The following is a 27892-nucleotide window of genomic DNA, read 5'->3' on the forward strand; positions in this document are numbered from 1 at the left end:
CCTGTAAGTTGCTATAGGGAAAGATGATTTGAATGGGCCAGCAAAGGATGAGTAGCAGAGGGTAGAGCCCAAAAGCAGCTGCCATACTTAATCCTCTGCCTCAGACTAGGCAAGTCCTCCCAAAGTACTTGGAGTCACCAACGGCTGAGGCTATGGCCCGGCTCTGAACTTCCTGCTCCCCCTTCAGTACCCAGCACAGGGGTCCGGTCTCCTTTGTTTCTCCATCTGCTCCAGCTCCAGAATCAGGCTTCTGGCCCCCTTGTCCAAATGAAATTGCTCTCCTTCAAGTTCTTAAGAACCTCTTCATGGCTAAAGCCGGTGGTGTCCATCCTCATCCTCCATGACCTCTCGGTGGTCTCTGCCGCTACAATCCCCTCCTTTCTGAGACTTCTTTCTTCCTGACCCCCCCTGGCTCCTGGCTCTGCTTGCTACCTGCTGGTGCCTCCTGCAGAGTCAAGGTCAGGAGCCCCAGCCCAGCTCAGGCCCTGGTGACCTCTCCAGGGGGCTCCCTGCACACAGCCTCCCCCATCCCCCTCTGCGGAAACCCAGGCCCAAGCTGAACAACGCCCAGAGGGACTCTCTTGGCTCTCTCCAGGATGACCCTTCCCACCCTGGCTCCCAGCTGCATTTCCCCGGCATCTTCTGCCAGCTTTCTTGTCCAGGAGAACTGACTTTGCCATGGTGCTCATGGCCAAGAACACAGGCAGGAACTGAGAGGTGCTCAGACAGCCACCTGACCTTCTGCCTCCCTCATTCTCAAGCCCTCTCTGCAAGGGTTGTTGAGCCTCCTTCGGAGCCCCAGCACCGCGTTTGAGGGCTGGCCCCCTCAGCCCGGCCTGCCCTCCCAGCCCTGCTGCCCCGCTCCTCCTGGCGCCCCGCAGTGAGCACACACTGACAGCCGGCAGACAGACACATTTATTTCCTTGGCCCCATATCCACCCCCAATCCAGTTCTGAGAACAGTCTCACCTCTCTGAGTCAGCCCTCCCACCCCCCCTCCCTGCCCAGACCCTGGGCTCCCAACATTCCAAGCCCTGGCTGAGCTAGAACCACTTCAGATCTAGGGACCCTTGGCCTCCTCTGGATCCTTAGCTCCCCGGCCTTCACTGGAGAGTGCCCAGGGTAAATCCAGCTCTGGTCTCCTCAGGGACAAAGGGGGGGCGTGGTCGGCCACACCGGCCCCTGCAGGCTCCCACCTGGGGGATCCCTCTCGGCCTCCTGTAGGCCCAACCCCATTCAGGTTCACACAAGGAACCTCTGGAGAGTTTCCTGCAGGGTCCACGTAGGGAAGGTCTGGGCCAGGACCATCATTCTGGCTTTTCTTCCAGATCCTCTGGGGCTGCCCAGGGAGCCTCTGGACTAGGGGGTCGCCCGGGCTCCTCCTCTGGGTCTCGAGGAGCAGGGTCCAAGCTCGGGGACTTCTCTAGGTCTTCCCCAGGACCCCCCTGAGCAGGGTCCGGGCTGGGAGACAGCTCTGGGACCATGGCCTCCAGCCAGGGTGGGTCCATGCCAGGGCCTGCGAGGGAGCTGGGAGAATCTGGGGGCGGTGGGTGTTTGCGACGGGCATGTCGCCGTAGGGTGTTGCCCTCAGTGAAGCGAAGCCTGCAGATGGGGCACTGGTAGGGCCGCTCGCCCGAATGCACACGGCCGTGGTGGGCCAACTCCCCGGCTTCACGGAAACGCCGTGGGCAGAGGGCACAGTGGAAGGGCCGCAGGCCGGCGTGGATGTTCCGGTGCCGCCGCAGGTGACTGGCCCGCTTGAAGGCCTTGCCACAGGCTGGGCAGGTGTGCGGCTTGAGTTCTGAGTGAGAGATGCGGTGCCGTTCCAGGTCTGAGAGGTAGGGGAAGGCACGAAGGCAGACAGGACAGAAGTGTGGGGCCCGCCGGGCCCGGGACCCCCCGCCCTCCTCACCTGCCTGGGGCACGGTGTATGGGACACCCTGGGCATCAATCAACAAGACACCCCCTCCATCCTCAGCCTCCACCCCATCGGGTGGCCCTGGGGCCTCCGGGGCTTCCCCTGCCGTAGAGCCTCGGGGCCCGCCCCGTTTGCGGGTGGCCGGGGAGAACGTCTGGCTCGAGGAGGCGTCAGCGGAGGAGCCGGCCCGCCCCACAGGGGGGCGGCGGCGACGGAGGCGCACCCCGGGGGTATCGGCCGGTGGGCTGGAGTGCTCTGCCTCCTTGGCTGCTGGCTCTGGGCTGGAAGGGTCCATCGGGTGCTGGGGATTTGGGGCCCGTCCACAGGACCTAGGCTGGCGGAGGGAGAAAGGAGGCAGTAGTCAGAGTCAGCCGGAGGGCAGCAGAGGCACGGATCTGGGAGAGGGATCCTCAATGCGGGGCTCAGACGAGACCTTGCCTCTGGAGGGGCTGCTAAGGGAGCAGCATTCTGAGGCAGGGAATCATAAGGGAGATTCTACAGATTGGAAACTGAGGCACACGGTAGCGGACAAGAGAGAAGGAACCAAAAGGCCAGAAAGCTGGGGGCCAGGCTGGGAAGGACGGAGTCCAAACAATTTGGAGAAAAGGTTCCAGAGTCCAGAGTAGCAAGGGAGGATGTGGGACTAGATTTGGAGAAAGAGCCAGAACCAGGCTGGAGGAGGAAAAGGAGAAGGACCCAATGGGGAGGCCAGAAGCCTCGATCGCTGGAGAAGTGACCTGACTGGGAGAAGGATGGGTGAGAAGGAGAGAAGGGACAGCTGGGGGACACAGAGGCTCCAGCACCAGCCCCGGAGGCAGAGCAGAGTTCTGACACCTGCTAAGCGTGACACTGGCCAAGTCATTTCATCGCAACTGCCCCCCCAAAATAAGAGGGAATAAGATTGGGGGCAAGGGAGGACAGAGGGTGCAAGAGGAGAAAGCAACCAGGTTTGGGAAGTAAAGACAAGATCAAGGGGAACAGATCAAACCTCCAGAGTCCGGGGGATGTGGGGCTGTTATTTGGAGGTGAGAAAAAAAACCAGGTAGACTTTGGGGAGAAGGAGCCAGACTGGGGGAGGGGGAACTGACAGGGCCTCACACACACACTCACACATTCGCATCTTCCACTCACACACACTCACACCCTCTCACACCTCATACTCATACACACTCACACACACTCTCTTACCTTACATTCACACATGCACACACATTCTCATCGGCACAATCACTCTTACCTCATACTCACACCCCACACTCATACACATTCATACACACTCACACTCACACACACATTTACACACACATACACTCTCACCCCCTCACACACACTCAGTACACACATCCTCACACCCACACCCATACCCACGATGCTCTCTGGAGAAGCAGGGCAGAGAGCCTCTAGCCAAGTCTCCCGTCTTCCACAAGTTGCTGAAAACCTGGGGAGGGGAGCCTGTGAATCGGGGACACAGAAAGCTAATGAAGAAGCAGCCTGGGAGCTTCCTGAAGCTCAGCTTGGAGAGATTCGGGGCAGGCCCCTGGGCAGGCAGGGGTGGAGAAGACACTACAGGAGAAATGAGCTTCTTAGTGAGCTCCTTTGCACAGTCTAAAGAAGTCAACTCAAGAGGGCAGCTCCCCTGAGTTAGGACTGGCAGTCCCCCCAGGCAGACAGCCAGAGAACCAGAGGCCCAGAAGGCTCTAGGGGCCAGGCAAGAGAGAGGAGGCCAAATGTGGGGGCCCAATGTCACTTCTTAGGGTTCTGCACAGCTACACCCACTTCAAAGGAGGCCAAGAGCCCTGGGTCTGCAGTCAGGAAGATTTGAGTTCAAATCTGGCCTGGTTGGGTGACTCAGCGCAAGTCACTTAATCACTGCCTGCCTCAGTTTCCACCCTTGGCAAGTGGGGATCCTAAAGGTACTTTCTCCTCAGAGATCAAAGGATCAAATAAGATGCTGTTTGTAAAGTGCTCAGTGCAGTATCTTTCAAGTGCTGGGGGTGCCTAATAAATGCTTCTTTCAGAAAAGAGATTCCCATGAGGCAATAGTCAGCAAGATAAGCCAGGGCGGGAGGGGGACACTCAGAGGCAGGATCTAGTGGGATTGGGCGGGCTCATTTGTATCTCTCTGCCAGAGGGAGAAGAGCTCACAACTTGCCTCAATGATCTTTCTCTCTTTCAAGAGGTATGAGAATCAATGAAGAAAAAAAAAGAGTTGATGTGGATGCACAGGGGGCTCACCCAGCAAACTGGATTTTAAACGGAACCTTAAGAAGGCAACCAAGGACAAAAACAACAGAGGGAAAGAAAATGGCCAAAACATTTTAAGAAAATCCGACAGAGCAGCGTTGTCACTCCCTCATAGCAGTTCACGTTTCAGCAAGATTCTCAGGTTCAGATACTGTCTCCGACCCTGTTCTTTGTATATGGATACATATGGATACGTGTCTCCCCGTGATTTAAAATTTCCTAATGGAAAATGTAACAGCTTGACTAGCTCCAGCCGGGACTAAGAATGGCAGACAGCTATGGACCAAAAACTTGGGGGTGACTGGGACAACACAGGCCCAGGGAAGGGGAAGCAAGACCTGGGTAGGGATGCTAAAGAGAAGGCCCGGCTGCACGCCCTTTAAAACCACCTTTTGTTTCCATTTTCTCCATAAAGGATAATGGCGGAGGCTCCGGAAAGACCAGAGCAGAAACCTGGAACCGAACGAAGTGGTGGCCAGGCGGCTCCTGTCCCAGACGACCACCACCCTGGAGCTCCCAAAAGGATTGGCAGTGACTACTGCAAGGCCACTAGGATGGCCAGGCCTTCCTTTTTAGGAAGACGCTCACTCTGCTTTCCACCGGGCCAGGAACGCCGGGAGTTCCGGTGGCCTTGGGTCCCGGGACTGGCCTGGCGGGGCATGGATACAGCTCCGGATCAAGAGGCCCACAGAGGAGGTCACCGACCATCACCGACAAGCCTGGGACTAAGCGCTGGCTGAGGAAGCGCGGGTAAAAGAGATCGGGGGTCAGAGTGGGCCGCTGACTGACAGCAAGATCCAGAAGTGCAGGGCGGAGGCTTGGGCCACTTGCCTGGAGCTGTCCGCTGGCCTGAAGGTCTGGGCACTGTCAGAGGAGAGCGACATGGAGGGGAGGGCCCTGAATGCGGAGGGAAGGGTGGGTCACACGGAGAGGAGGGTCCGTCCTGGGGGGCGACTAGGGCAATTGGGGGGTGTGACCCTGGGGATTTCCTGTGGCGAAGGGAGCATTCTTTTAGAGGGTAAGGGCCAGGTTTGCGCCACTGGAAAAGGATCCGAGACAACTACAGCTGGGGCCCGGGGCAGATCACCCCCGGATCTAACCAGGCCCCCCCTCCAACTCCCGCGCTCTCCCCTCCCCCCCCCCCCCCCCCGCTAGCTGGGGGGGGGGAAGGGGAAGGGAGCGCGCGGGGGCACTCCGTTTCCGCGGGGCGGGGGGCGGAGTGCGGTAGTGCGCACGCGCAGCGAGGCCCCGCAGACCGCAGGGAGGGCGAAGTCCGGCCCGGGCGCGCGCGCGCTGGGACGGAAGGGGCGGAGCGCGGGGAAAACAACCAATGGCTTTTGCGGAGCGGCTGGGTGCGGCGGGGGAGCGGCGGGTGCGCGCGGGCGAAGAAGGGGCCCACGGGGCGCGCGCGGGCGGCTGCTCGGGGGCGGGGGTCGCGTGCAGCAGGCGGCCGAGCCCTCCCTCCCTTCTCTCCCCTCCCCCTCTTCCCCTCCCTCCCTCGGCCTCCCCTCCCCGCCCGCCGCCCCCTCCCCGCCCGGGTACCTCATTTGCATGTCGCTTAGGGGCGCGCGCGGGGGGCGGCGGGGAGGGCGGGAGGGCGGGCGCGTGGGCCAGGGCCCGGGGAGGGCGGGGCGGGGCCGGGGAGGGGGGCGGAGGCGGCCGCGTGACGCCGCCGGCCCCGCCCCCTCCCTCGTCCTCCCGGCGAGCCGGCCACAAAGGCGGAGGGGAGCGCTGACTGCGCCCGCGCGGTCTTAGCGCTCGTCCAGCTCTGCAGGCTTAGGCGGCGCCTGCGCGCTGTTTTTGCGTCCCCTCCTGCCTGCCTGCTGGGCACCACGTGACTGTCGGAAAGGCTGAGTGCCCACGATCAAGGTAGAGAGGTTGAGGCCCAGAGTGGGCCCCTTTACTGCCTATCACGTCGCACAAGCGGGGGGGCGGTCCCAGGGTGAGAGCTGGACATCAGCCAGCATGAGCCCGGCGAGGCCGGAAGAGCTCGATGCCAATGAAACAGCGAGCGTTCAGACATCCCGGGGGAGTGCAGCGCTGGCCCCGTGGGGAAAGGTGCTTGGAGATCCTCCGCTGCCGCCTCACCCATTTGACAGGGAAACTGAAAGACAGGCACTCACCAAGGGCCTCGAAACTGGGGTGGGGGTGGGAGGGGAGAAGCCGCAAGGGCAGGCGGCTTTATAAGGGGATTCAGGGACTGGCTGAAGCCCAGAGAGGGCCAGGGCCCTGCCCAAGGTCACACAGCACGTTCGAGCACTCGCCCTCCAGCCCGGGGCCCCTGACGTCATCACAGCCCCGGTCCCGTGGCCCGACGGGAAGTAATGGCGCCGGGCTTGGCTTCGGGCCCCGGGAGGATTAAGGCTCCCAAGATGGAGCCCAGTCCGGCTTCACTGCCCGCATCCAAAATGGTGCTTGCCGATCTCTCAGTTCTCCGAGTCTCGTGTGGCCTCGAGGCGGGATGTTCCAGAAGGCTTTGCCCTTGCTTAATATGGCGCTAAGGCCACGCCCCCGTCGCCTGTTCCCGCCCTCATCAAAGATGGCTCCCAGCTCCACTCCACTTCTGTGCAGGCGCGACATCTGAGAAGGGGAGGGGAGCGTGGGGGGCAGGGAAGGAAGGGGGACCCGGAAGTGGAGGGGCCCCCCCGGGTGGAAGTGACGCCACCCCCGCGGCCCAAAATGTCGGCGCCCAGAGGGAGGTGTAAGTAATTAAAGGAGAGAGGGGCACGGCGCGGTCCGAGCCCCCCCTGGAGCCCGGATGCCTCGGGACCGAGTCCCCTCCCGCGCCCCCCGCCTCGAGGAGCCGGATGGATCGGCCCGGGCTGGCCGGACCGAGCCGCCCGCCTCCGGGGCCGCGGGGCTGCGTGGATGGGACCATTCACGGCCCGGCTTGGGGGGTGGGGGTGGGGAGGGGGCCTGAGCGGGACACAAAGGACGTGGGGGAGGGGGGCCTTCGGGAGGACCTCGAGGAGGCGGCGTTTAGGGGGAAGGGGGATCCTACTCCTAGGTGGGGGGCTTAGTGGGGGGAGGGGAGGGGCTTGAAAGGGGGAGGGGTTTCGGTCGGTGAATGGGAGGGGCTCCCAGGGAAGGGATGGGGCTTGAACTGGGGAAGAGATAGGGGTTTAGGGGGGCGAGAGGCCTTTGGAAATGGGTGGAGCTAAAGGGGAAAGAGGAGGGTCTTACATGGCAGGGTTAGGACTTAGAGAAGACAGGGTTTAGAAGTTAGGAGTAGCTTAAGATAGGGGGGCTTAGATGGGGAAGAGATGGGACTTAGGGAAGAAAAGAATTTGGGAGTGGGTGGGGTTAAGGAAGAGATCCTTCGAGGGGGTGGGGCTTAGAAGTTGGGTTTTACTGAGGGTGGTGGGGGCCCTTAGAAGGGACAGGGGTTGGCGGTAGAGAGATCTTAGAAGAAGGGGCAGTCCTTGGAAGGGGTGGGGCTTGAGTAGGAGGGGGCGGGGCTTGGAAGTGGGGGGTTAGGAAAGTGGGCAGTCCTTGGGAGGGGTGGGGCTTGGAGTTTGGGGGGGTCTTAGGGGAGTGGGCGGGTCTTGGAAGGGGTGGGGCGGGGCCTGGAAGTGGAGGTGGTCTGACAATCCTAGAGGAGCCCCTTTGAAGAGGGATGCCATCCCTTCACTACCTCTCTCCGCAGAGATGCCCCAGGCAGGGCACGTGCACATCCCAAGCCATGGAGGACAGCGCTGTGGATGGACCCCTCCCTGCGGCCGGCCCGGCCCCGGCCCCGGCGCCGGCCCCTCCCGTGGCTCCCCGGGTGCCCTTCCACTGCAGCGAGTGCGGGAAGAGCTTCCGCTACCGCTCCGATCTGCGGCGCCACTTCGCCCGGCACACGGCTCTCAAGCCCCACGCCTGCCCCCGCTGTGGCAAGGGCTTCAAGCACAGCTTCAACCTGGCCAATCACCTGCGCTCTCACACGGGCGAGCGGCCCTACCGCTGCTCCGCCTGCCCCAAGGGCTTCCGCGACTCCACCGGTCTCCTCCACCACCAGGTCAGGGGCCTGCTCCCCGTCCGCCCTCCTTCTGAGGCAGAGTGGGGGCCGTCGGGCCGGGTCTACATGTGGGAATTCTCCCTTCTTCCTCCCCTCTGCAGGTGGTCCACACGGGTGAAAAGCCTTATTGCTGCCTGATCTGTGAGCTCCGCTTCTCCTCCCGCTCCAGCTTGGGCCGTCATCTGAAGCGCCAGCACCGAGGGATGTCCCCCCCGACACCCGCAGGCCTGGGCCCCTCCGGCTTAGTGCCCGGCCTCCTTCCTACTCTGGGGCCCCCGGTCCCAGGCCCGTCCTGTAGCGCGTGTTCCGACGAGGGTCCCTGCGTGGCCTGTGGGGGTGGCCCGGAGCCCCCGGGCCCCGGGCCAGGCTCCTGGGTGGGGGGCTGGGGGACCGGGGGGACCGGCCCGTTTGTTTGTGGGGCCTGTGGCCGATGCTTCCTGGCGGGGGCTGAGCTGGCAGCCCACTGGGCTGCTCACACAGATGTGAAACCCTTCAAGTGCCCCCGCTGTGAGCGCGACTTTAATGCCCCGGCCCTGTTGGAGCGCCACAAGCTCACCCATGATCTCCAAGGATCCTGGCCTGGGCCTGAGGGCAGGGAGGCTGGATTGGAGGCACCTGAGGATCTCCAGGAGCTCCCCTCTGAGGAGCCTCAGGAGTTCTCAGAGGAGCCCCAAGAGTTCCCCTCAGAGGATCTCCAGGAGTTTCCTTCCGAGGAACCCCAGGAGTTCCCAGAAGGGCCCCAGGAGTTCCCAGAGGGGCCCCAGGAGTTCCTTTCTGAGGAACCCCAAGAGTTCATCTCAGAGGAACCCCCAGAGTTCATCTCAGAGGATGTCCAGGAGTTCCCTGAAGAGGATCTTAGTGAGTTCCCCACTGAGGAGCCCCAAGAGTTCCCTCTGGAGGTAGCCCCAGAGGTATCCCAGGAGGCCCCCGTGGAGGAAGCTGAGGAGGTATCCCATGAGATACCTGTGGAGGTGCCCATAGAGGTATGCCAGGAGATACCCGGGGAGGAGGCCCCGTTCCCTGTGGCCGCTGAGCTGGGCGAGGCCTCGGAGGAGACCCTGTACCAGTGCGACTGCGGGACCTTCTTTGCTTCCGCAGCAGCCTTGGCTGCCCACCTGGATGCCCACTCGGGCCCAGCTTCCTGTGTCTGTGGGGTGTGCGGGGCGGTCTATGGGGCAGTGGCGGCCCTGGAGGAGCACCACCACGGGAGCCACGGGGCCGGGCCTTCTCCGGGGGGGCCCCCCGCCGGCTCCGTCCGCACCCCCGCGGCTCTGGCGGCGGCGGCGGCCGGGAAGAAGGTGTTCAGCTGCTCCGAGTGTGAGAAGCTCTTCCGTTCCCCGAGGGACCTGGAGAGGCATGTGCTGGTCCACACTGGGGAGAAGCCCTTCCCGTGCCTGGAGTGCGGGAAGTTCTTCCGGCACGAGTGCTACCTCAAGCGGCACCGGCTGCTGCACGGGCCCGAGCGGCCCTTCCCCTGCCACGTCTGTGGCAAGGGTTTCATCACACTTAGCAACCTCTCCCGCCACCTGAAGCTTCACCGAGGGATGGACTGAGCAGCCCGCCGTCCTGGAGATCCTCCCGGCCTGAGTGGGACCAAGGGAACCTTGGAATTGGAGGGGGAGAGGGCTCCTGGTCTGGAGGGACCCCAGAGATGGAGGTTGGGGCCCCTGAGACCCCCGAGCATGAGGACAGGGCTGTGGGGCCGGGGGGAGGGAAATGGAAATCTGGGCAAGCTTAGGGAGCCGGCCCCACAGCCCCTGGGCCCAGCCAGCTGGCTGGGCACCTTGCCTTCTTCACTCTCCAGGAAGGGCCTCCAAGCCAACTGACCCCCAGGGAGGGAGGATGGGACAGGACCCCCAGGGAAGGGGCTGAGCCTGGTGCCCCTGCCCTGCCCAGCCCCCCTCAGAGCTGCTCCTGCAAGGTGGATTAGACTAACCCTGCTGCACCCCTCTTCCCCAAGGTGGACTGCTCTGAATGGACAGAACCAATCCTCCGGATAAGGCTTTCACTTCATTCCCTCCCTCCCCGGACCAGTCTAGTCTGTCTCCCTCACCCCCTTAGAATGAATTAACCGAGTTTGTCCTTTATGTAGAATGTGGACTGGTCCGCAGCCCCAGTGCCCCTCTCTTGCCCCCTGCCCCCGTCCCTATCCTTCCCACTCGGAGTGGGCTTCCTCCCAGCCTGGGAATCCCCCCTTTCGCCTCGTGGGCTTCGGGTCTCTGTCTCTTCCCTTTGTGTCTGTCTCTGTGTCCCCCAGACCGTCCCCGAGGACGGGGCGGGGGGCTCATCTGGAGGGCCTCATGTGTGCGCATCTGCTTCCCCACGCCCTCTGGACCCTTAATAAACTGGCCTGATACTCTCTCCGCCTTGCTCTTGTCTGTTGGGATGGGGGAGGGCCTGCCACATCTCATGGGGATGCTCCGCCCCGTTTCCCTGGTGGGGGGGGGATAGAGTTGGACTTTTGTCTGGGGAGCTGAGGCCCTGGGACAGTCACCCCTAGGGACTGGGGCAAGGCCTAGTTTTACAGATCTTAGAGCTACAGAGGGATTGCCCCTCCCCTTGGAAAGTGAACTTCAGGCACTTGGAGAGCATCCCTGCCCTAGAGACTCTGCTAGCAAGGGGGGAGTGAGTGTCCTTGGGCCCTCATCGGGACCTGTTCCTCCTCTGTCAGAAGGGCGGAGGATGCGGCTTCTCCTGGGGAGAGAACCCTTCATGGGCTCAGCTGACTACTTGAGTGAGCACTAGTAAGCTTTGCCTCAGTTTCCCTGTCCGAAGATCCTTCTGGCAATAATGACCTGGCCCCTCCAGGTGAGCTGGACCGCTCAGAGAGGGCACTTGTCCAAAATGCCAGAATGGGCAGAAGCTGCGTGGAGGTAAATTTCAGCGTGTCCAAGAAAGCCTGCCTAAAAGGCCCGGCCCCCCGGGCTTAGCTAGCGGGGCAGCTGGAAAGTGTGCCCGGCGGATCGGGCATCTGTGAAGTGCCTGCTGTGTGCCAGACACCTTGTTAAGTAAAGAAAGCTCAAAGGCACCCAGGAGCTCACGATCACTGGAAGGGAGGGTTTTAGCGGAGATCTGAAAGGAGCCGGGAGGTGGAGATGAGGCCGGAGCACAGCCCTGGAGACCTTCTCGAGATGCAAGCGGCACAGAGCAGCAGGGAGGCCAGACGGGCTGGCTCCAAAGGCAGGAGCAGTGGATGTAAAGGGTTGGGAACCCTAGAGTTGCGATTTCATCCCGGGGGTGGGGAAGGAAGGTCACACTTTGGCTGCTGAGGGGGGATGAATTGGAGCTGAGGTGGGCTTGCCCTCGCTGGGGGGAGGACAGAGGGGCTGCGCTGGGGACGTGTTGCCCAGCTGAGATGGCCAGCTCTGGGCGCCATATTGGAAATGAGGGTGAGAGTGAGTCCCGGACGATTCCTGGCTCATGGCCCCGGGGCTGGAGGTGCCCAGAGCAGGGACGCTGGGAAGGGAAAGGTTTGGGGGGTGCGGAGTTCGTGTTTTGGACACCAGTTGGAGTGAAGGGTTTGAGAAGGCTCCCTGCATGGCCATTGCGGAGGTCACCAGGCGGAGTGGACTGGAAGAGGCCCAGGAGAGAGGCCTGGGGGGCGCCAGGTTCACAGTAACTCCCAAGGGCGGGGGCAGAGAGAGGATGAGCACAAAGGCCGCTGAATTTGGCGATGAAGAGACCCCCGGTTACGGGACAAAAGCAACCAAGTGACCCTACTCTGGGAGCTCACGGTCAAATCGGGGGGCAGGATGCACACGAAATGTACGCGGGGGGAATGGGGGCATCCCAGGGGGAAAGCAGCCGCCTCTCGGTGCCTGCGGAAGGCAGGCTGTGGCTGGGAGGGGGAGCTCGGGCCGGGGGCGCCATTCGTGGGAAGGGGGCAGATGCGGAGGAGCCCCTGGGGGAGGGCTGCCAGGACTGGGCCATGAATGGCCGGAGGGGGGCAGGGGCAGCCGAGGGACAAAGGGGCCTCTGAGCTGCAGAGCCGGATTGCCGGGTGCCTGGCGGTGCCGGCCGCAGCGGGGAGGGGGGGAAGGGGCCCTGCGGGCGACTTGGAACGGAGGGGAGACGCAAAGCGGAGCGGGTCTGCGCAGCTGCGCATGCTCGGGGATCCCCAAGAGAGGGCCTCGGGGGAGACTGCCTACTAAAGTCTCCTTCTGCAAAGGAGGGCCTGATATCTGGTGAGGCAGGAGAGGTTTCTGCGGAAAACATGAGCCATCCCTCCCCCAACGCCCAAGAGACAGACCCCGCCCGCCCCGGGAGGGAAGCCATCTTCTGAGAGCCCGAGCTCTCTTCTTAGTGACAGTCCCCGCCCCTGGCGACAAGCCCCGCCCCTTAAGCCGAGATCCGCCCTGGGGAAGAAGCCATCTCCTGGGAGTCGGAGCTCTCCTCTTAGTGACAGGCTCCGCCCCTAGTGACAAAGCCCCGCCCATTAAAGACCAGCACCGCCCCGGGGGTGAAGCCATCTTGGAGCCCCGGCTCTTCGGCTCTTCGCTTAGTGACAGACCCCGCCTCCTGGCGTTAGGCCTCTCCCCCTGAGAGACAAGGTCTGCCCCCTTAAAGACCAGACCCGCCCCCAGGCCGAAGCCATCTTCTTAAAGCTCGAGCCCTTCGCTAGGGGGAGAGGCCCGCCCCTGAGGGGGGTGAATCGGGTCTCCGATCGCGAAACCCAACACCCCCCCCACACCCCACCCCCCGACTTAGCCATAGACTCCGCCCCCGAGCTCTGCGCGCAGGCGCTCACGAGTCCCTCTCCGGGGTGTGGCCCGGGCGGGCGCGGGCCTGGAGCCCCCCCTTCCTCCCTCCTCCACCCACCCCCTGTGCGCGCCGGGGGCGGGGCCGCGCTTGCATCCGGGGAGCCGGAAGAGAGCGGTGCCCCTCCCCCGCCCGCCCGGCGCGGCCCTCCCCCGCCCCACCCTCCCCCGTGTCCGAGTCCGTCTGTCCGTCCGTCCGTCAGTCCGCGCGTGAGGGAGGAGGCCCCGAGGCCGGAGGGAGCTAGGAGGAGGTGAGACAGCGCGGGGGGAGGGGAGGGGGCCCAGCGCGCCCCCGCGGCGCTCACCCCTTCCCCCGCCGCGCGTGCCCCCCCAAGAGCCGCCCAGTGGGGGGTCCGTGCCTGTCCCCGGTCATCATCCCTGCGATCTCTGTGTGCATCCCCCGCATGTGTGCTTCCCCGCCCCGACCCCCATCTCCCCCACCCCTTCTGTGTCCCCCCTCCCTTACCCCTCCTGTGCCCCTCTTCTTCCCGCCCCATAGCCAGCTCCCCGCCACTCTGCCCCCCAGTCTAGCTTCAGACATTATCTGGTGACTCTGGGCAAGTCACCTTTGTGTCCGTCTTCAAAGGAGGGTAATAAGGGCAGCTGCGAGGCTGTGGCACACAGTAGGCGCCAAGTGAATGCCTCCCTTCTCTCTCTCCTTCCCTTTTTTCGGTTTCTCTCCCTCCTCGGCCTCCATCCCTGCCCTTTTCTCCCCCTCTGTCTCTCTCCTCCGTCTTTGTCTCTCTCCCTCCGTCTCTCCGTTTCCCTCCATTTCTCTCCCCCTCCATCTCTGTCTCTCCCTCTTCATCTCTGTCTCTCTCCCTCCATCTCTTATTCTCTCTCCCTCTGTCTCTGTCACTTCCATCTCTCTCCCCTCCATCTTTCCCTCTCCATCTTTCTCTCTCTCCTCCTCCATCTCTCTTTCCCTTTCCTCCCCATCTCCTTCTCCCTCCATCTCTCCCCCCATCTCTCTGTCTTTTTCCTCTCCCTCCTCCCCTCATCTCTCCCCCTCCCCCATCTATTTCTCCCCTCCCTCTCTCTCTCTCCCTCCATCTCTTATTCTCTCTCCCTCTGTCTCTGTCACTTCCATTTCTCTCCCCTCCATCTTTCCCTCTCCATCTTTCTCCCCTCGCTCTTTCTCTCCTCCTCCATCTCTCTTTCCCTTTCCTCCCCATCTCCTTCTCCCTCCATCTCTCCCTCCATCTCTCTCTCTGTCTTTTTTCTCTCCCTCCTCCCCTCATCTCTCCCCCTCCCCCATCTATTTCTCCCCTCCCTCTCTCTCTCCCCATCTCCTTCTCCCCCCATCTCTCTCTCTGTCTTTTTCCTCTCCCTCCTCCCCTCATCTCTCCCCCTCCATCTCTCCCCCTCCCCCATCTATCTCTCCCCTCTCTCTCTCTCTCCCCCTCCATCTCTCTCTGTCTCTCTCTCTCTCCCCATCTCCTTCTCCCTCCATCTCTCCCTCTCCCCCATCTATCTCTCCCCTCCCTCTCTCTCTGTCTCTCTCTCTCTCTCTCTCTCCCCCCTCCCCCCAGGCCCACCTCCCGCGTCTCCCTCAGCGTCCCCTTTCCTGGGGACCTCGCTGGCTCCCCTCCTCCTCTGCCGGTGTCTGGGTCAGCCCCGGACCCCGCCTCTCAGCTGGCCCCTTGTGTACATCACATCTCTCTCTCTCTTTCCCTGCAGGTATGGACCCCCAGCCCCCTCCGCCAGCCCCAGGCGCCTCACCTCGGGGTCGGGGCCGGGGCCGGGGCCGGGGCCGAGGCCGGGGTCGGGGCCGAGGCGGCGGAGCTGCTCCCAGGGCCCCCCTGCCCTGTCCCACCTGCGGCCGCCTCTTCCGCTTCCCCTACTACCTGTCCCGCCACCGGCTCAGTCACTCGGGCCTGCGCCCCCACGCCTGCCCCCTGTGCCCCAAGGCCTTCCGCCGGCCGGCCCACCTAGCCCGGCACCTGCGGGGCCACGGCCCTCAGCCGCCTCTGCGCTGCGCGGCCTGCCCCCGCACCTTCCCGGAGCCGGCTCAGCTGCAGCTGCACCTGGCCCAGGAGCACGGCGGCGGGGGGGAGCCGGCGGGGGCCGAGGCGCCGGGGGGCCAGGAGCCCGCGGCGGAGCCGGCCCCCGCCGCGGGCCCCGCCGAGGACGCCCAGGAGGAGGCGGCCGAGCTGGCCCGGGCGGCGGCTGGCCGCGGGGAGGAGAAGGAGGTCCTGCTGCAGGCCGACTGGACCCTGCTGTGCCTGCGCTGCAGAGAGGCCTTCCCCACCAAGGGGGAGCTGAAGGCTCACCCGTGCCTGCGGAGCTCGGGGGGCCGGGCGGGCCCCGACGGGGAGCCCGGGCCCCCTCCGCGGCCCAAGCGCCACCAGTGCCCCGTCTGCCTCAAGGCCTTCGCCAGGCCCTGGTCGCTGTCCCGCCACCGGCTGGTTCACTCCCCGGACCGGCCGTTCGCCTGCCCGGACTGCGGCCTGGCCTTCCGCCTGGCCTCCTACCTCCGGCAGCACCGCCGGGTGCATGGCGCCCTGAGCCTGCTGGCCCCCTCGCCCTCTCGGGCAGACAAGGAGGAGAGAGGCGTGGCCGGCGCTTCCAAGGGATGGAACTTTGCCAAAGGGGCGGAATCCCAGGGGCAGAACGGAGAAGATGGGGGGGGTCTCCAAGGAGAAGCGGGGCCCGGGGAGGACCCCCCCCCGCCTCCTCCGCCGCCCGTGGAGCCCCGTTTCGGTGCCCGGAGTGCGGCAAGGGCTTCCGTCGGCCGCGCCCACCTCCGCCAGCACGGCGTCACCCACTCGGGAGCCAGGCCCCTTCCAGTGTGTCCGCTGCCAGCGGGAGTTCAAGCGACTGGCGGACCTGGCCCGTCACGCCCAGGTGCACGCTGGGGGCCCCGCCCCGCACCCCTGCCCCCGCTGCCCGCCGCCGCTTCTCCAGGGCCTATAGCCTCCTGCGGCACCAGCGGTGTCACCGGGCCGAGGTGGAAGGGGGCCCTGAGCAGGGCTGCCGCCCCCGTCGAGGAGGCGGCCCCGGCCCCGGCGGAGACAGTGGACGACCCCCCCTCTCCCCCCTCTCCCTCTCGGAGCCCTCCGCCTGCCCCGGCATACCTCAGCGCCTCCTGCTTTGACAGTCAGGACCACTCAGCCTTTGATCTGGAGGAGGAGGAAGAGGGGGGGCTGGGGGGGACAGAAAGGGTGCCCTCCTGACATCAGAACCCCCCCCACGTGTTTTGTGGCCACCCCGTCCCCTCTGCCCCGTCTCTGGAAGAAAGAGCAAGATTGAGGTGAGGGGTGTCTCCCTGGGGAGATGGCCAAGAGTTCGGGACCCTAATTCCCCCCTTTTGCAGGATAGATCCCCACACACACACACACACTGACCCGGACCCCATCCTCTTGCCACCATCAGGCAGCAGATAGGGCCCACGCTCCAGCTGAGCGGAGTCGGGGGGCCTCTGCCCCCTCCCCTGCCGGTCTCCTTGCCCCTCTGCCCACGCCCAGGCCTTCCAGGTCTCTAGTCTGCAGCAGCAGCAGCAGCACCGGGGAAGAGCAGAATGGCAGGGTCCCAGAGTGCGGGCTGGGGGTGGCGTGTCTGTTCCCTGTTCCCCTGTCTGTCTATGAATAAATTCGACTGGAGCCCAGCGGAGCCAGACCATGGGCTGTCTGTGCGCGGGGGTGGGGTGGGGGGCCGGCCGGCCGGGGAGGGCTCGGACTGAAGGCCCCCTCCCTCAGCCGGGCAGATTTGCCGCCCTGGATCCTGTAAGCATTTGCCGTAGGCCTTGGGAGAAGAAGACAGAAGTGGAGAAGAAGACAGAAGTGGCCGATTCCTGCCCCAGGAACCTGAGCCCTGCCTCCCTGCACCTCCCGCTTCCCTCAGGCTGCAGGCCAGACGGGCTAGCCTCGCCTGCTTTTGGCCTCCCCTCTGCCCAGCCCAGTCTCCCACCAGATGGGGTCAGCGACAGGGACATAGCCCCTCGGGCTTGGTCGACATAGAATTAAATGGCTGAGCCTGGCTCTGAACCGCAGCCCCCCGAGCTCCTGCCCCAGCTCTTAGGGGACTGAGCCTGGCTTTGAACCACAGCCCCCCAAGTTCCTGGCCAGCTCTGAACAAGCCCTTGGGGAGCTCTTGCTTCTGCCCTGTCAGGAGCAGCAGCAGTAGCTTCCAGTGACCCTTTTATGCAAGGCAGGGGGGAGGCGGGCCCCCAGCGGCCTTGTTTTGCCCACCGGGACCTTGCTTTGCCCAAGGTCAAACAGACGCTGGCTGGCTGACGCTGGGGGGAATGGGGCCTTGGGGGCTCCGGGGACAGCTTGCTCCTCGGGCCGGAAGGCTTGGCGTCTCGGGCTGGAGGTCAGAGCGAATGGGGTGACCCCAGGGAGCTTGTGTGGCTAAAAGAGGAGGTGAAAAGCCAGCTCTGGATCCCGGCGTCTTCCTGGCAGAGGGAGGGCAGGGGGCCAGGGCCTCCTGGGCCGAGTGGACACGCCTGGGACCCAGGTGTTCAGCACCCCTAGCCATGAGTCTGTCAACAGCTTCCCACAACTCAATCTGCCAGTCTCCGCCCTGGGGGCCTGGGGGCGAGTTCAGAACCAAGCCCTGCCCCTTGCTAAGAGTCCCTTCCTACAGGAAGCCTTCCTGGCTTGACGCCCTTAGATTTCGGGGAGGGTGTCTGGCTCTCTGGAGAAGCCGCGGCTAGAGCCCACATCGCTGGGTCCCTGAGTGGGGATATCCAGGGCTAAAGGGAGGCCCGGGCTTCCTCCTGTGCCCCGGCCCTCGGGGGTTCACAATACGTTTTGTCCCGTCTCGATCCTGTCCTGGGACAGGAGCCCGGGGCCTGAGCCAAGCTAAGTTTGGAAGGGGGAGGGGGGGCCGAGGGTCAGGGGGGGTAAAGAAGGGGGCGGGGGCCACACGTCTCTGTCACCAACTTGGCCCCATCCACACCCCCTGCACAGGCGGCGGGCGGCTAGACAAAGGAGGAGACCCACAGCGCCAAGAGCCGGGGTGCCGGAGCGGCCACGGGGCAGGAGCCGCAGGGAGGGGGCAGAGCGCCAGACGGCCAGAGACCGGAGGGGGTCCCGCGGCCAAACTGAGGCAGACCGGGAGGGAGCCAGGCAGGCAGAGCCAGGGCCAGGTGGATGTGCAGCCCGAGCCCCGGGCAGACAGGGCGCCCACTGGCACAAACAGCCGCGAGAGCCAGGTTCTTGCTCCTCCGCCTTTCTCCCCCACCCCCTCTCCCTTCTTCCTGTCTCTTCCCTCTCCCTTCTTCCTCTCTGTGCCCTCTCCCTTCTCCCTCTTCTCTGTTTCTTCTTCCTCTTCCTTCTTTTGTCTCTTCTCCCTTCTTCCTGTGTCTGTCTCCTCTCCCTTCTCCCTCATTTCTTCATCCTTGCCCTTTTCCTTCTTTTGTCACTCTTCCCCTTCTCCCTCCCCTGTTTCTCTTCCCTCTCCCCCCTTTCTCTCTTCTCTATCTCGTTCCTCTCTCCCTCTTTCCTCTCTTTTTCATCTGTCCCTCTCTCCTCCCTCTTTGCTTCCTCTCCTTCCTTCTTTCGGGTCTCCCTCTTTCCTTCTTTCTTTCCTTTCCCCCTCTTCTCTCTGGCACTGTCTGTTTCTCTCCCATACAGGAGAACTGACTGATAAAGAGCAAGGACAAAAACCCAAAAGGAGGGCCAGAGACTTATCAGAGAGAAACAAGAATCTGAGAGCCTCGCACAAAGACAGAAAGGGTAAAAGGAGGCAGGGAGAAGGGATAGCTGCAGATGCAGAAACAGAGAAAGTGATTTTGGGTCAGGGACAGAGCCTGGAAAAGACAAAGAGGAAGCCGGAGACAGAGGCGGGGACCCGTAAAAGCTAGAGTTCTCCCAAAGGTGTCTGGAGGGGGCGGGCGCCCCATTGCCAGCACACAAGGCCCCCCTGAAATGGAGAACGGGGCCCAAGAGAGCCTGGAAGACGGGGACGTGGAGGTGAGCGGCGTGGGGGTGTAAAGGGGAGGCAGAGACCATAAACCAAAGAAATGGAGAAGAGGAAGGATCGGGTGGGAGGAAACAAGACAGAGGCATCTGCAGAAAGAAATGCGCTGGGCTGGGAAAAGGAGAAAGATGGGCTGGATCGAGGGAGAGAAACACATGTGGAGTCACTGAGACAGAAGGAACTGGACATGGAGAAGGGGGCAGAGACAGAAACTCGGGAGAAAAGCTGGCAGTGGGGGGTGGCCAGGCTGTTCCTGGGGGGACCCCGGCCTGAAGCGGTGCTGTTCTCCAAGGCTCGGGAACAGGTGGGCCAGTCCCTCAGAGTGACTCACTGTGAGTCACCAACCCCACCCTGGGACCGTGACCCAATTGTTGACCCTTGGTCTCCCCTATAGGATCCCCTCATCCCTCCAAAGGGCGCTCTAGCTTGATAGAACGAAAAAAACTTCCCAAATAATTAGCCGGGTCCGCATTTCAGCAGCTACCTGGGAGGGAGGGAGTTTCCCCTGACTGGAAGGGGAGGACTCCATTAGAGGGATATAAGTGGAGCTTGCTAGCCTCCCTGGGAAATCTGAAATTCTGTGACCTCCCCCTCCCTCCCTTCCACCTTAGATCCTCTGGCTTGAAATCTCCCAGCACCCAGAACCATGGAGTCTTATCTAAAAGCGCTTAGAGATTGAGCTTTCCTTAACTCTACAGATTTAGAAACCGAGGCCCACAGTGTCAGGTTACCCAGAATCATTGACAGGTTACTCAGGCTCTCTCCTTCCCTCTTACTCTTGCTGTCTTTCTCACTCTCTTTTCTGTTTCTTGTCTCTGCCTCTGTCTCTGTCTTGTCTCTTTCTCTTTGTCTCGGTGTCTTGTCTCTCTGTCTCTCTCTCTCTGTGTCTCTGTCTTGTCTCTGTCTCTGGGTTTCTCTCTCTTTGCCTCTGTCTTGTCTCTCTGTCTCTGTCTCTCTCTTTCTGTGTCTCTGTCTCTGTCTTGTCTCTCTCTGCCTCTATCTCTGTTTTGTCTCTGTCTCTGTCTCTGTATCTCTCTCTGTGCCTCTGTTTCTCCTCTGTCTCTGTCTCTCTCTGCCTCTGTCTTGTCTCTCTCTCTGTCTCTCTCTCTGCCTCTGTCTCTGTCTTGTCTCTCTCTCTCTCTGTCTCTGTGTCTCTGTCTCTGTCTTGTCTCTCTCTCTCTCTGCCTCTCTCTGTCTTGTCTCTCTGTCTCTGTCTCTCTGTCTCTGTCTTGTCTCTCTCTGTCTCTCTCTATCTCTCTCTGTCTCTCTGTCTCTCTGTCTCTGTGTGTCTATCTCTCTCTCATAGGAGGACACAGCGTTGGCCCTTCAGCGTCTGGTTGACCTCACAGCCAGAAGGGTGACTCAAGTCCGGAGTCTGAGGTCCTGCTACCGCCTGGTCCAGGAGTTGGGGGCCGGCACCTATGGCCGTGTCCTCCTGGCCCGACCCCGTCGAGGGGGTAAGCGGGGGTCCGTGGTGTGGGGGAGACGTCTCAGTTCCCAGGAGCCCATGATTCTCCCCATGGGGACGGGGACACAGGATACCCAGCACAGGGCCCAAGGTTCTGGCCTCCTCCCAGCTGTCCTGGGGGGCTGGCCCCTCGCTGCACAGAGGAGGAAGTCAGGATCCAGAGCAAAGGTGGGCCAGGAGACAATGGCCTCAGCGCTGGAGGCCAGACCCAGGCCCCTTCATCCCTGCTCTCCTGGTGTCCTCCTTTCCCAAGGTCCCCCTGTCGCCCTGAAGCTGCTCCCTCGGACCTCTGCGTCCCGGGCCACATTCCTCCGGGAGTTCTGCGTGGGTCGCTGTGTCTCCTCGCACCCGGGCCTGCTCAGCACCCTGGCCCCCCCGCTGCAGAGCCCCCGCCACTACGCCTTTGCCCAGGAGCTCGCACCATGCGGCGATCTCAGTGCAATGTTGGAGGAGAGGGTGAGGTCCCAAACCGGCCCCGGAGCGGGGGAAGCGGCTCAGGGGCCGGGGCTCCGGGGGCCCGGAGCTTGGGGTGCGGGGCTGGGGGGGAGAGCGGGCCCGGTCTTGGCCGGCTGCAGGCCAAGAAGAGGCTCAGAGACCGTATTGGAGTCACCGAGACGGAGCCGGGGTCCGGGGCTCCATCAGGAGCAGGGCTGGGGCTGGCGGGAGGCTGGGAAGGGACCGGGCCGGGGAGCTGGTGGGGGGCAGCGGCCGCTGAGACTTGGGGGCTGTTCGTGGCAGAGGCTCGGAGCGCGGGCCCTGGGGGCTGGAAGGGAGGCCCGTTCATGGAAGCTTTGGGCAGCGTTTGCTGGGAGATCTCACCAGCCCCGGAGCAGCCCCTGGGCTCTCTCGGACGGGGGTCCCAGAAGGGAAGTGCTTGCTGGCGTCCGGAGCCACATGCCCGCTCCAGTCTCCCTGACCTTATTTCCCACACTTTGTCCACTGTGCATCAGGGCTACCCTCAAGCTGCCCTGGCTCTGGCCACTCTGGGGGGCCTGGGCTCGGCCACTCTGGGGGCCCCGGGCTGCCCTGGCTCTGGCCACTCTGGGGGTCCTGGGCTCGGCCGCTCTGGGGGCCCCGGGCTGCCCTGGCTCTGGCCACTCTGGGGGGCCTGGGCTCGGCCGCTCTGGGGGCCCCGGGCTGCCCTGGCTCTGGCCACTCTGGGGGTCCTGGGCTCGGCCGCTCTGGGGGCCCCAGGCTGCCCTGGCTCTGGCCACTCTGGGGGGCCTGGGCTCGGCCACTCTGGGGGCCCCGGGCTGCCCTGGCTCTGGCCACTCTGGGGGCCCCGGGCTGCCCTGGCTCTGGCCACTCTGGGGGTCCTGGGCTCGGCCGCTCTGGGGGCCCCGGGCTGCCCTGGCTCTGGCCACTCTGGGGGGCCTGGGCTCGGCCGCTCTGGGGGCCCCGGGCTGCCCTGGCTCTGGGGGCCCCGGGCTGCCCTGGCTCTGGCCACTCTGGGGGTCCTGGGCTCGGCCGCTCTGGGGGCCCCAGGCTGCCCTGGCTCTGGCCACTCTGGGGGGCCTGGGCTCGGCCGCTCTGGGGGCCCCGGGCTGCCCTGGCTCTGGCCACTCTGGGGGGCCTGGGCTCGGCCGCTCTGGGGGCCCCGGGCTGCCCTGGCTCTGGCCACTCTGGGGGGCCTGGGCTCGGCCGCTCTGGGGGCCCCGGGCTGCCCTGGCTCTGGGGACCCCGGGCTGCCCTGGCTCAGACTGCATTGCCCCACCATTTTCCATCTCTGCCTCAGCCCTTCGTGGCCCTGTCTGGCGTCTGAGCCTGTGAGGGGGAAAGGTCCGGAGGGGAGGGGATTTCCACAGGGTCAGGGTGAGCGGAAGCCAGGCAGCCTCAGCCCGAGTCCCCATTCAGGGCTGAAAGAAGCTGGGAGAAGACCAGGGGGCGCCTTGGAAGTTGGGGGGCTCTTACCCAGTTTTAAGAGTCAGGCCAAGGCACTTCTACATTCCCAGGAAACAAAGGGGAAACCGGGGAGGAGGCTGGCCAGGGTTCGGTTCGGGAGGAGGCTGGCCAGGGTTTGGTTCGGGAGGAGGATGGGTTTGGGAGGAGATGGGCCGGGTCGTCCCCCCCCCGCCCCCCCCCCCCGGGCCCAGAGCGAGGCCCCTGAGCCTGACCTCTCCCCTGGCAGGGCCTCCCCGAGCGGCCGCTGAAGCGCGTGGGGGTCCAGCTGGCCCGGGCCCTGGACTTCCTGCACTCCCGGGGCCTGGTCCACGCCGATGTCAAGCCCGACAACGTGCTGGTGTTTGACAGAGCCTGCCGCCGGGTGGCCCTGGGGGACTTCGGGCTGACCCGGCCCGAGGGCTGCCCGGCGCCCGCGCCGCCCGGCCCCCTGCCCTCGGCGCCCCCCGAGCTGTGCCTCCTGCGGCCCCCCGCCGCCCTGGCCCTGCGGCCCGAGCTGGACTCCTGGGGGCTGGGAGTGCTCCTGTTCTGTGCCGCCACGGCCGCCTTTCCCTGGGCCGTGGCCCTGGCTCCCGACCCCGGGTTCGAAACCTTTGCGGCCTGGCAAACCGCTCGGCCCCCGCCGGCCCTGCCGCCCCAGCCCTGGGCCCAGTTCTCCGCCGCGGCGCAGACCCTCCTCCGGGGGCTGCTGGCCCTCGAGCCCGAGGAGAGGAGCCCACCCATCGCTGTGCTGGACTGGGTTGGGGAGGCCTGGGTGGTGGGGGACGTAGGGGAGGGGGAGGGGGTGGGGGAGGAGAGGGAGGAGGAGGAGAGGGGCTGGGAGGAGGGGGAAGGTGCTGGTGGAGAAGAGGAGAGCAGCTTGGATGAGGGGGGAGAGGAAGAGGAGGAAGCTGGGCTGGGGCCGGCCCCAGGGACTCCCTGACCAGGTGGTGAGGCAGGTGGCCTGGGCCCCAGCCAGGTCCTCCCCCCTAACCCCCCCACAGGAGCCACCTGGACTGAGGAGACAGCTGGCCTGAGGGGGAGGGGGGAGGCGTCCTTTCTACCTAGTCCAGGAGCCCAGGGGCCTGGCATCCTCCCCCCACCCCCCCAGGGGTCCTGCTCCCTCCTCCCACCCCCTCTAGAGGTCCTGCTCCCTCTCTAACACCCCCCCCAGGGCCTGGCTCCCTGGAGTTCCAGTGAATTCCTGCAGGCGGCGGATGCCCTGGCTGCCATCCCGGGAGGGGCAGCTGGGATTGGAGCCCCCTCCCCGACCCCCCCCTCACTCTCCCAGGGCAGTGACTGCCTCAGGGTCACACGGACGGGGGAGGCCTGGATGGCTGGGGCCCTTGGACGGCACTGCCTGGGGGCAGGACGGTTAGCCAATAAAGCCTCCCTGGTGCACTTGTCTCCTTTGTCCTGGAGAAATGGGCTGGGAGGGCGAGGCCAGGTGGGGCCCCGGGTGCTCAGAGCCCTCCCCGGGGGCGCCCGCTCCCCCCTGTCGGGGATTTAAAGCCGGGCAGCTGGAGCCGATGAGGTCAGTGGGCAGATGTTTCCTGGGAAAGCCCCTTCCCCGAGCCTGCCCGAGCCCCGGGGGGAGGGGGGAGAGCTGGGGCCCAGCCTCTAAGGAGCTGGCCCTCTGCCGCCCCTCCCCCAGCGGTGCCCCTGTGATGGGCCCGAGACAAGTGGGGGGGGGGGCGAAACGGGGGCGGGCGGGCTGAGAACGAGGCAGCTGGATACCAGGCTGATGTGGTGGGTCGTGATCTCAGAGCATCCAGGCCGTGCTGGAGCCCTGGGGGGGCCGGGGCCTTGAGGGCAGGCCATCCGTCCCTGGGGCGCTCTCTGATGCTCTGGGGGGCGCCCGGCTCCCCTCGCCCACCCGTGGGCAGTAACCGGAGGGCCCACACGGTGTCGCTCTGGCCCTGGGGGGGAAGGGGGACATGGGGGAGGGGCCTGGGGAGGGGTGTGGCCAAGGCCCCCCACGGGGCAGGGGGGCAGGGGGCGGGGTCTCTGGGCCTATGGCCTGGCTTGGGGTTGGCAGCCACCCCAATCAGCCGGGGCACTGACCAGAGGAGGTAGCGAGAGACCCGGAGCCCTTGGGGGAGGTGAGACTTCAGGGGTTGGGGGCTGCCTGATGGGCGGGAGCCTTGGGCAAGGCCTCTGAGCCTGGGTGTTCTGGGGGGGCCGCAGGGCCTTGGGAAGTGGGGCCCGGGGGTCGTGGGGACGGGTCCTGCCGGAGGCCGGGGCTGGGGCGCAGGCGTCTGGGAGCCAGCGCAGCATGGGCGGGGAGCTCAACACCAAAGTCCCGACGGAGCGGGCGGCTGGGGTCCCTCCCAGGCTCCCGGCGCAGAGAGGAGCCGGGGCCCCAAAGCCACAGGCTCTGACAGCGCCAGGGGGGCCTGGAGGGCAGACTCCTGGGCCCTGCAGGGGGTGTGAGCCCGAGGGCCTGGCCCCTCAGATTCCTAAAAGCAGTGAAAGTTTGGGGCAGGAACCTGGGCAGGAAGGGGTTGAGGGGCTGGGGGCCTCGCGCTGAGGCTCCTGGGAAATGGGAACCCAACTGCCTGGTCTCTGGGAGAGAAAAGACTGGGCCTTTTAGCCGGAGTGTTAGACTCGGGACCAAAGGCCCAGACCCCCAGGACCGAGGCCAGGATGCAGAGCCCCTAACAGAATTGAGGGCCGGGTCCTCCAGGGGTTTCCGGCTGCCTATGGCCGCCCATGGCCTGAACTCCTGGGTTCCTGAGGCGCCTGGTGCCAAAATCCTGTCTCCATCTTGTCCGCCCCCACCCCCACCCTGCTTCAGCTTTCTTAACCCTGCCCCTGGGGGTGAGGAGCACCTGTCTTCTCATGAAATGAGGACTCTGATTCCCCCCCCAAGTTTGTTTGCTTTGGAGACAGTGGGGGCTGGCTTCTCCTGCCTGGTTCATCTTTCCTCCCACTGGAGGCCCGGCTGGGGGGGAGGGGGAGGGATTTGAGAGGGCGGGGTCTAGAGAAGAGGGGCCCTCTCTGACCCCCGCCCCCGGCCCCATGCCTCAGTGGTCAGCTTTCTTAACTTTTCTGACTTTCTCTCAAAACCCACCCATCCGGAGCTGGCAGCGAGTTCCCCACCCTACATGCCTCTGGGGTCCCTGCGGGAGCCCAGAGATCTGGACTCACTTGGTGGGGAGAGGCTGGAGCTGGGAACCCTAATACCCTCCTCCCACTATGAGCCCGGCCCCTCCTCTGGTCACTGGTCCGGCCTGGCTTTTCCAGTCACCATGACGGGAGAAAAGGGCGAGGAGGATGAGGAGGACCTGAGCTGGGACCTGGAGGACCTCACCATGGAGGAGCTGAGTGAGGGGCAGGCAGCTGCTCGGGCCCTGGAGGACACACTGGCTTTGAGCTCCCAGGCGCTGCTTCGGACCGAGGTTGAGGACCTCTACAATGAGGTCCGCCAGCTGGGCCAGGGCCGCTTTGGCCGAGTCCTGCTGGTCACCCACCGACAAAGAGGTAGTTAGGAGGGACGGGAGCGGGGCTGCCGGGTCTGGGGTCCCCAGGGGAATAGCAGAGGGCCAAAGGGACGACGGCGAGTTACCCAAAGGAGGGGTAGACCCGCCACCCGCCCTAGGGGGCCTTGCCTCTGACAGTACAGGGCAGGGGCAAGAAGCCTCAGGATGTGCTCAAATCAGAACCAGGCTGGCCCTGGGAGTGCAGCCCCAGGACTGGGGGGCCCCAGGGCTGACAGCCCCACGGGGCCTCGAGGCCCCAGCCCATCCAGGCTGCTTGAGCCCCGTGGACCCGAGTTCACGTACTGGATGTGTGCCCTTGTTTGTGAGCTCCTCTCCTGGGGGTCAGCCGGCCAGCTAGCCTGGGCCCAGGACTGCCACGTGAGCCTTCAGCTCCCGCTTCCATAAAGCAAGCGGTCTGCTCTCCGCCCAGGCCAGTGTCTTGGGCCCAGTCTGGCTCTGGCCCTCCGCCAATCCTTGCTCTTCCTTCCCTCCCGCGGGGTCCCTCAGGGACCGCCATGGCCCTCAAGCTTCTCTCCAAGGCCTCGACAACGCGCCAAGGTTTCCTGTATGAGTTCTGTGTGGGGCTGACCCTCGGCTCTCACCCCGGCATCGTGGCCACCTACGGGATCGGGCTGGAGACCCAGACCTGCTACGGCTTCCTCTCGGAGCCGGCCCTGCACGGGGACCTCATTGCCCTGATCCAACCCAAGGTAGGTCAGCAGCCTGCAGGCGCAGGGAGACCAGGGGACGCCCACAGGGGCAGGAGCCTCTGAATCTGGGGGCCTCCTGCCGAGCTCTCAGGGTATCTGGAAAGACTCCCCAAGAGGAGCTCCGGGAAGCCCCGGGAGTCTGGGTGATGACTCCTCAGACAGGATCCTCAGGGGCCTCAGAGAAGGCAGGAAGGAGAAGCTAAGGCTCCCCGGGTCTGCCAAAGGCGTTGGTTCTGAGGAAAGGGGAGGGGGTTCTAGTAAATCAGGGGGGGGGTTAAGAGGAGGTTTGGGTTCCGGGGAGGGGGGGAATCGATGCTCGGCCAGGTCAGCCCAGAGGATCACAGAACTCTAGGACGTTGGGGCCGGGTCATCCATTCCAGTGAGTCCATCTGGGTGGGTGGCAGACGATGGCTGCGAAGCGCTGGGGACAAGTGGGGATTGCTCAGAGGCAGGACAGCCGGGCGGGCCGAGGGCGCTGAGCCCAGGGCTGGGGCCTGCCTCTCTTGCTCCCCACAGAGGGGCCTTCCTGAGGCAGCAGCTCAGCTCTGTGCGCAGCAGCTCTCCTCGGCCTTGGAGCACGTCCATTCCCGGGGCCTCGTATACCGAGACCTGAAGCCCGAAAACGTGTTGGTCTTTGAGCCGGGCTGTCGGAGGGTGAAGCTGACCGACTTCGGGCACACCCGGCCCCGGGGGACCCTGCTGCGCCTGGCCGGGCCCCCCATCCCCTACACCGCCCCCGAGCTCTGCGGCCCCAGCCGCCGGCCTCAAGGGCTGCCCATCCAGCCCTCACTGGACGCCTGGGCCCTGGGGGTCCTTCTGTTCTGTCTCCTCACTGGCTACTTCCCCTGGGACCAACCGCTAGCTGGGGAGGACCCCTTCTACCAGGACTTCCTGGACTGGAGAGCCTCCGGGAGGGCCTGTGACCGCCCCGCCCCTTGGGCCGCTCTGAGCCCCGTGGCCGACCGGCTGCTGGGGCTGCTGCTTGACCCTCGGCCCCGGCTCAGGGGCCCCGTGGGCTCCGTCCGGGCCTTTCTGGGCCAGTGCTGGCAGGAGAGGGCCGGGAGCCCACAGCTGGCCAGGAAGAGGGAAGAGAGGGAGGGGGAGGAGGGGGAGCAGGAGGAGGGGGCCGAGTGAGGGAGGCTAGGAAGCAGCCCCAAAGAGGCCCGGTCCCCTCTGCACTCTTCCTCAGTTTCCCTCTGCTGCTCGCTCGCTGCCCTGTCTGGCCTTCTCCTCCTGTTCCCTTCTGTTTTCGGACTGCCTTTCTTTCTCCTGGGTCTGGATCTGGCCTCCTGTCTCCAATAAAGCCTCGCCATACCTGTGGTTGCTGTCCTGTCTGAGCAGGTGGTCCTGGGGTGGGGGTGTGAGTGATTGTATGTGTGATTGTCAGTGAGTGTTGTGATTGTGAGAGTGATTGTGTGTGTCTGTGATTGTACATCAGTATGTTGTGTCATTGTGTGTATGAATGATTGTGTGTTTGTGATTGTGATATTATGTGTTAGTGTGAAAGATTG

The 27892-nt window shown here is 64.6% G+C and overlaps 5 protein-coding genes across 9 annotated transcripts; 4 read left to right on the top strand and 1 right to left on the bottom strand.

The window, feature by feature from the left end:
* Nucleotides 1–899: 899 nt before the first annotated feature.
* On the bottom strand, nucleotides 900–5576 carry LOC141564596 (uncharacterized). Of its 3 annotated transcripts, none has more exons than XM_074307242.1 (2): nucleotides 4750–5576; nucleotides 900–2251 (listed from the first exon to the last, which is right to left on the bottom strand). In XM_074307242.1, exons 1-2 carry the CDS (start codon nucleotides 4867–4869, stop codon nucleotides 1307–1309), a joined length of 1065 nt encoding a protein of 354 aa, XP_074163343.1. In that variant the 5' UTR covers nucleotides 4870–5576; the 3' UTR covers nucleotides 900–1306. The 3 variants fall into 3 exon arrangements, with proteins under 3 accessions (XP_074163343.1, XP_074163344.1, XP_074163345.1); XM_074307243.1 differs by having other exon boundaries at nucleotides 4993–5570; XM_074307244.1 differs by lacking the exon at nucleotides 4750–5576 and adding an exon at nucleotides 3282–4542.
* An 813-nt stretch (nucleotides 5577–6389) lies between these two features.
* Nucleotides 6390–10522, top strand: FIZ1 (FLT3 interacting zinc finger 1). The gene is made up of 3 exons (XM_074307240.1): nucleotides 6390–6862; nucleotides 7808–8161; nucleotides 8263–10522. Exons 2-3 carry the CDS (start codon nucleotides 7844–7846, stop codon nucleotides 9712–9714), a joined length of 1770 nt encoding a protein of 589 aa, XP_074163341.1. The 5' UTR covers nucleotides 6390–6862; nucleotides 7808–7843; the 3' UTR covers nucleotides 9715–10522.
* A 2547-nt stretch (nucleotides 10523–13069) lies between these two features.
* ZNF579 (zinc finger protein 579) lies at nucleotides 13070–16525 on the top strand. The gene is given in 7 exon segments (XM_074307241.1): nucleotides 13070–13169; nucleotides 14599–15618; nucleotides 15621–15652; nucleotides 15654–15698; nucleotides 15700–15810; nucleotides 15812–15873; nucleotides 15875–16525. Coding segments are annotated over 6 exon segments (1488 nt in total). The 5' UTR covers nucleotides 13070–13169; nucleotides 14599–14600; the 3' UTR covers nucleotides 16095–16525.
* A 2196-nt stretch (nucleotides 16526–18721) lies between these two features.
* On the top strand, nucleotides 18722–23132 carry SBK3 (SH3 domain binding kinase family member 3). The gene is made up of 4 exons (XM_074302644.1): nucleotides 18722–18836; nucleotides 20150–20300; nucleotides 20565–20767; nucleotides 22440–23132. Exons 1-4 carry the CDS (start codon nucleotides 18792–18794, stop codon nucleotides 23130–23132), a joined length of 1092 nt encoding a protein of 363 aa, XP_074158745.1. The 5' UTR covers nucleotides 18722–18791.
* SBK2 (SH3 domain binding kinase family member 2) lies at nucleotides 23029–27701 on the top strand. 3 transcript variants are annotated; one of them, XM_074307249.1, is made up of 4 exons: nucleotides 23029–23723; nucleotides 25436–25672; nucleotides 26179–26381; nucleotides 26898–27701. In XM_074307249.1, exons 2-4 carry the CDS (start codon nucleotides 25441–25443, stop codon nucleotides 27513–27515), a joined length of 1053 nt encoding a protein of 350 aa, XP_074163350.1. In that variant the 5' UTR covers nucleotides 23029–23723; nucleotides 25436–25440; the 3' UTR covers nucleotides 27516–27701. The 3 variants fall into 3 exon arrangements, with proteins under 3 accessions (XP_074163350.1, XP_074163349.1, XP_074163346.1); XM_074307248.1 differs by lacking the exon at nucleotides 23029–23723 and adding an exon at nucleotides 24215–24291; XM_074307245.1 differs by lacking the exon at nucleotides 23029–23723 and having other exon boundaries at nucleotides 24455–25672.
* The last annotated feature ends 191 nt before the right edge of the window (nucleotides 27702–27892 follow it).

The sequence above is a fragment of the Sminthopsis crassicaudata genome, chromosome 3 (genome assembly GCF_048593235.1).
Source record: "Sminthopsis crassicaudata isolate SCR6 chromosome 3, ASM4859323v1, whole genome shotgun sequence".
Taxonomy (NCBI): domain Eukaryota; kingdom Metazoa; phylum Chordata; class Mammalia; order Dasyuromorphia; family Dasyuridae; genus Sminthopsis; species Sminthopsis crassicaudata.

What these genes read in the sequence shown, in the direction of transcription:
- SBK2 (XM_074307245.1), top strand. Translation starts at nt 25,297, where the DNA reads ATGCCTCTGGGGTCCCTGCGGGAGCCCAGAGATCTGGACTCACTTGGT. An exon ending in GGTCACCCACCGACAAAGAG is followed by an intron (nt 25,673 to 26,178) that starts GTAGTTAGGAGG and finishes GGGGTCCCTCAG; the next exon opens with GGACCGCCATGGCCCTCAAG. An exon ending in TTGCCCTGATCCAACCCAAG is followed by an intron (nt 26,382 to 26,897) that starts GTAGGTCAGCAG and finishes TGCTCCCCACAG; the next exon opens with AGGGGCCTTCCTGAGGCAGC.
- FIZ1 (XM_074307240.1), top strand. Translation starts at nt 7,844, where the DNA reads ATGGAGGACAGCGCTGTGGATGGACCCCTCCCTGCGGCCGGCCCGGCC. An exon ending in CCGGTCTCCTCCACCACCAG is followed by an intron (nt 8,162 to 8,262) that starts GTCAGGGGCCTG and finishes TCCCCTCTGCAG; the next exon opens with GTGGTCCACACGGGTGAAAA.
- LOC141564596 (XM_074307242.1), bottom strand. Translation starts at nt 4,869, where the DNA reads ATGGTCGGTGACCTCCTCTGTGGGCCTCTTGATCCGGAGCTGTATCCA. An exon ending in CTGGCCCGGTGGAAAGCAGA is followed by an intron (nt 2,252 to 4,749) that starts GTGAGCGTCTTC and finishes TCCCTCCGCCAG; the next exon opens with CCTAGGTCCTGTGGACGGGC.
- SBK3 (XM_074302644.1), top strand. Translation starts at nt 18,792, where the DNA reads ATGGAGAACGGGGCCCAAGAGAGCCTGGAAGACGGGGACGTGGAG. An exon ending in TGGAAGACGGGGACGTGGAG is followed by an intron (nt 18,837 to 20,149) that starts GTGAGCGGCGTG and finishes TCTCTCTCATAG; the next exon opens with GAGGACACAGCGTTGGCCCT. An exon ending in GTGCAATGTTGGAGGAGAGG is followed by an intron (nt 20,768 to 22,439) that starts GTGAGGTCCCAA and finishes CTCCCCTGGCAG; the next exon opens with GGCCTCCCCGAGCGGCCGCT.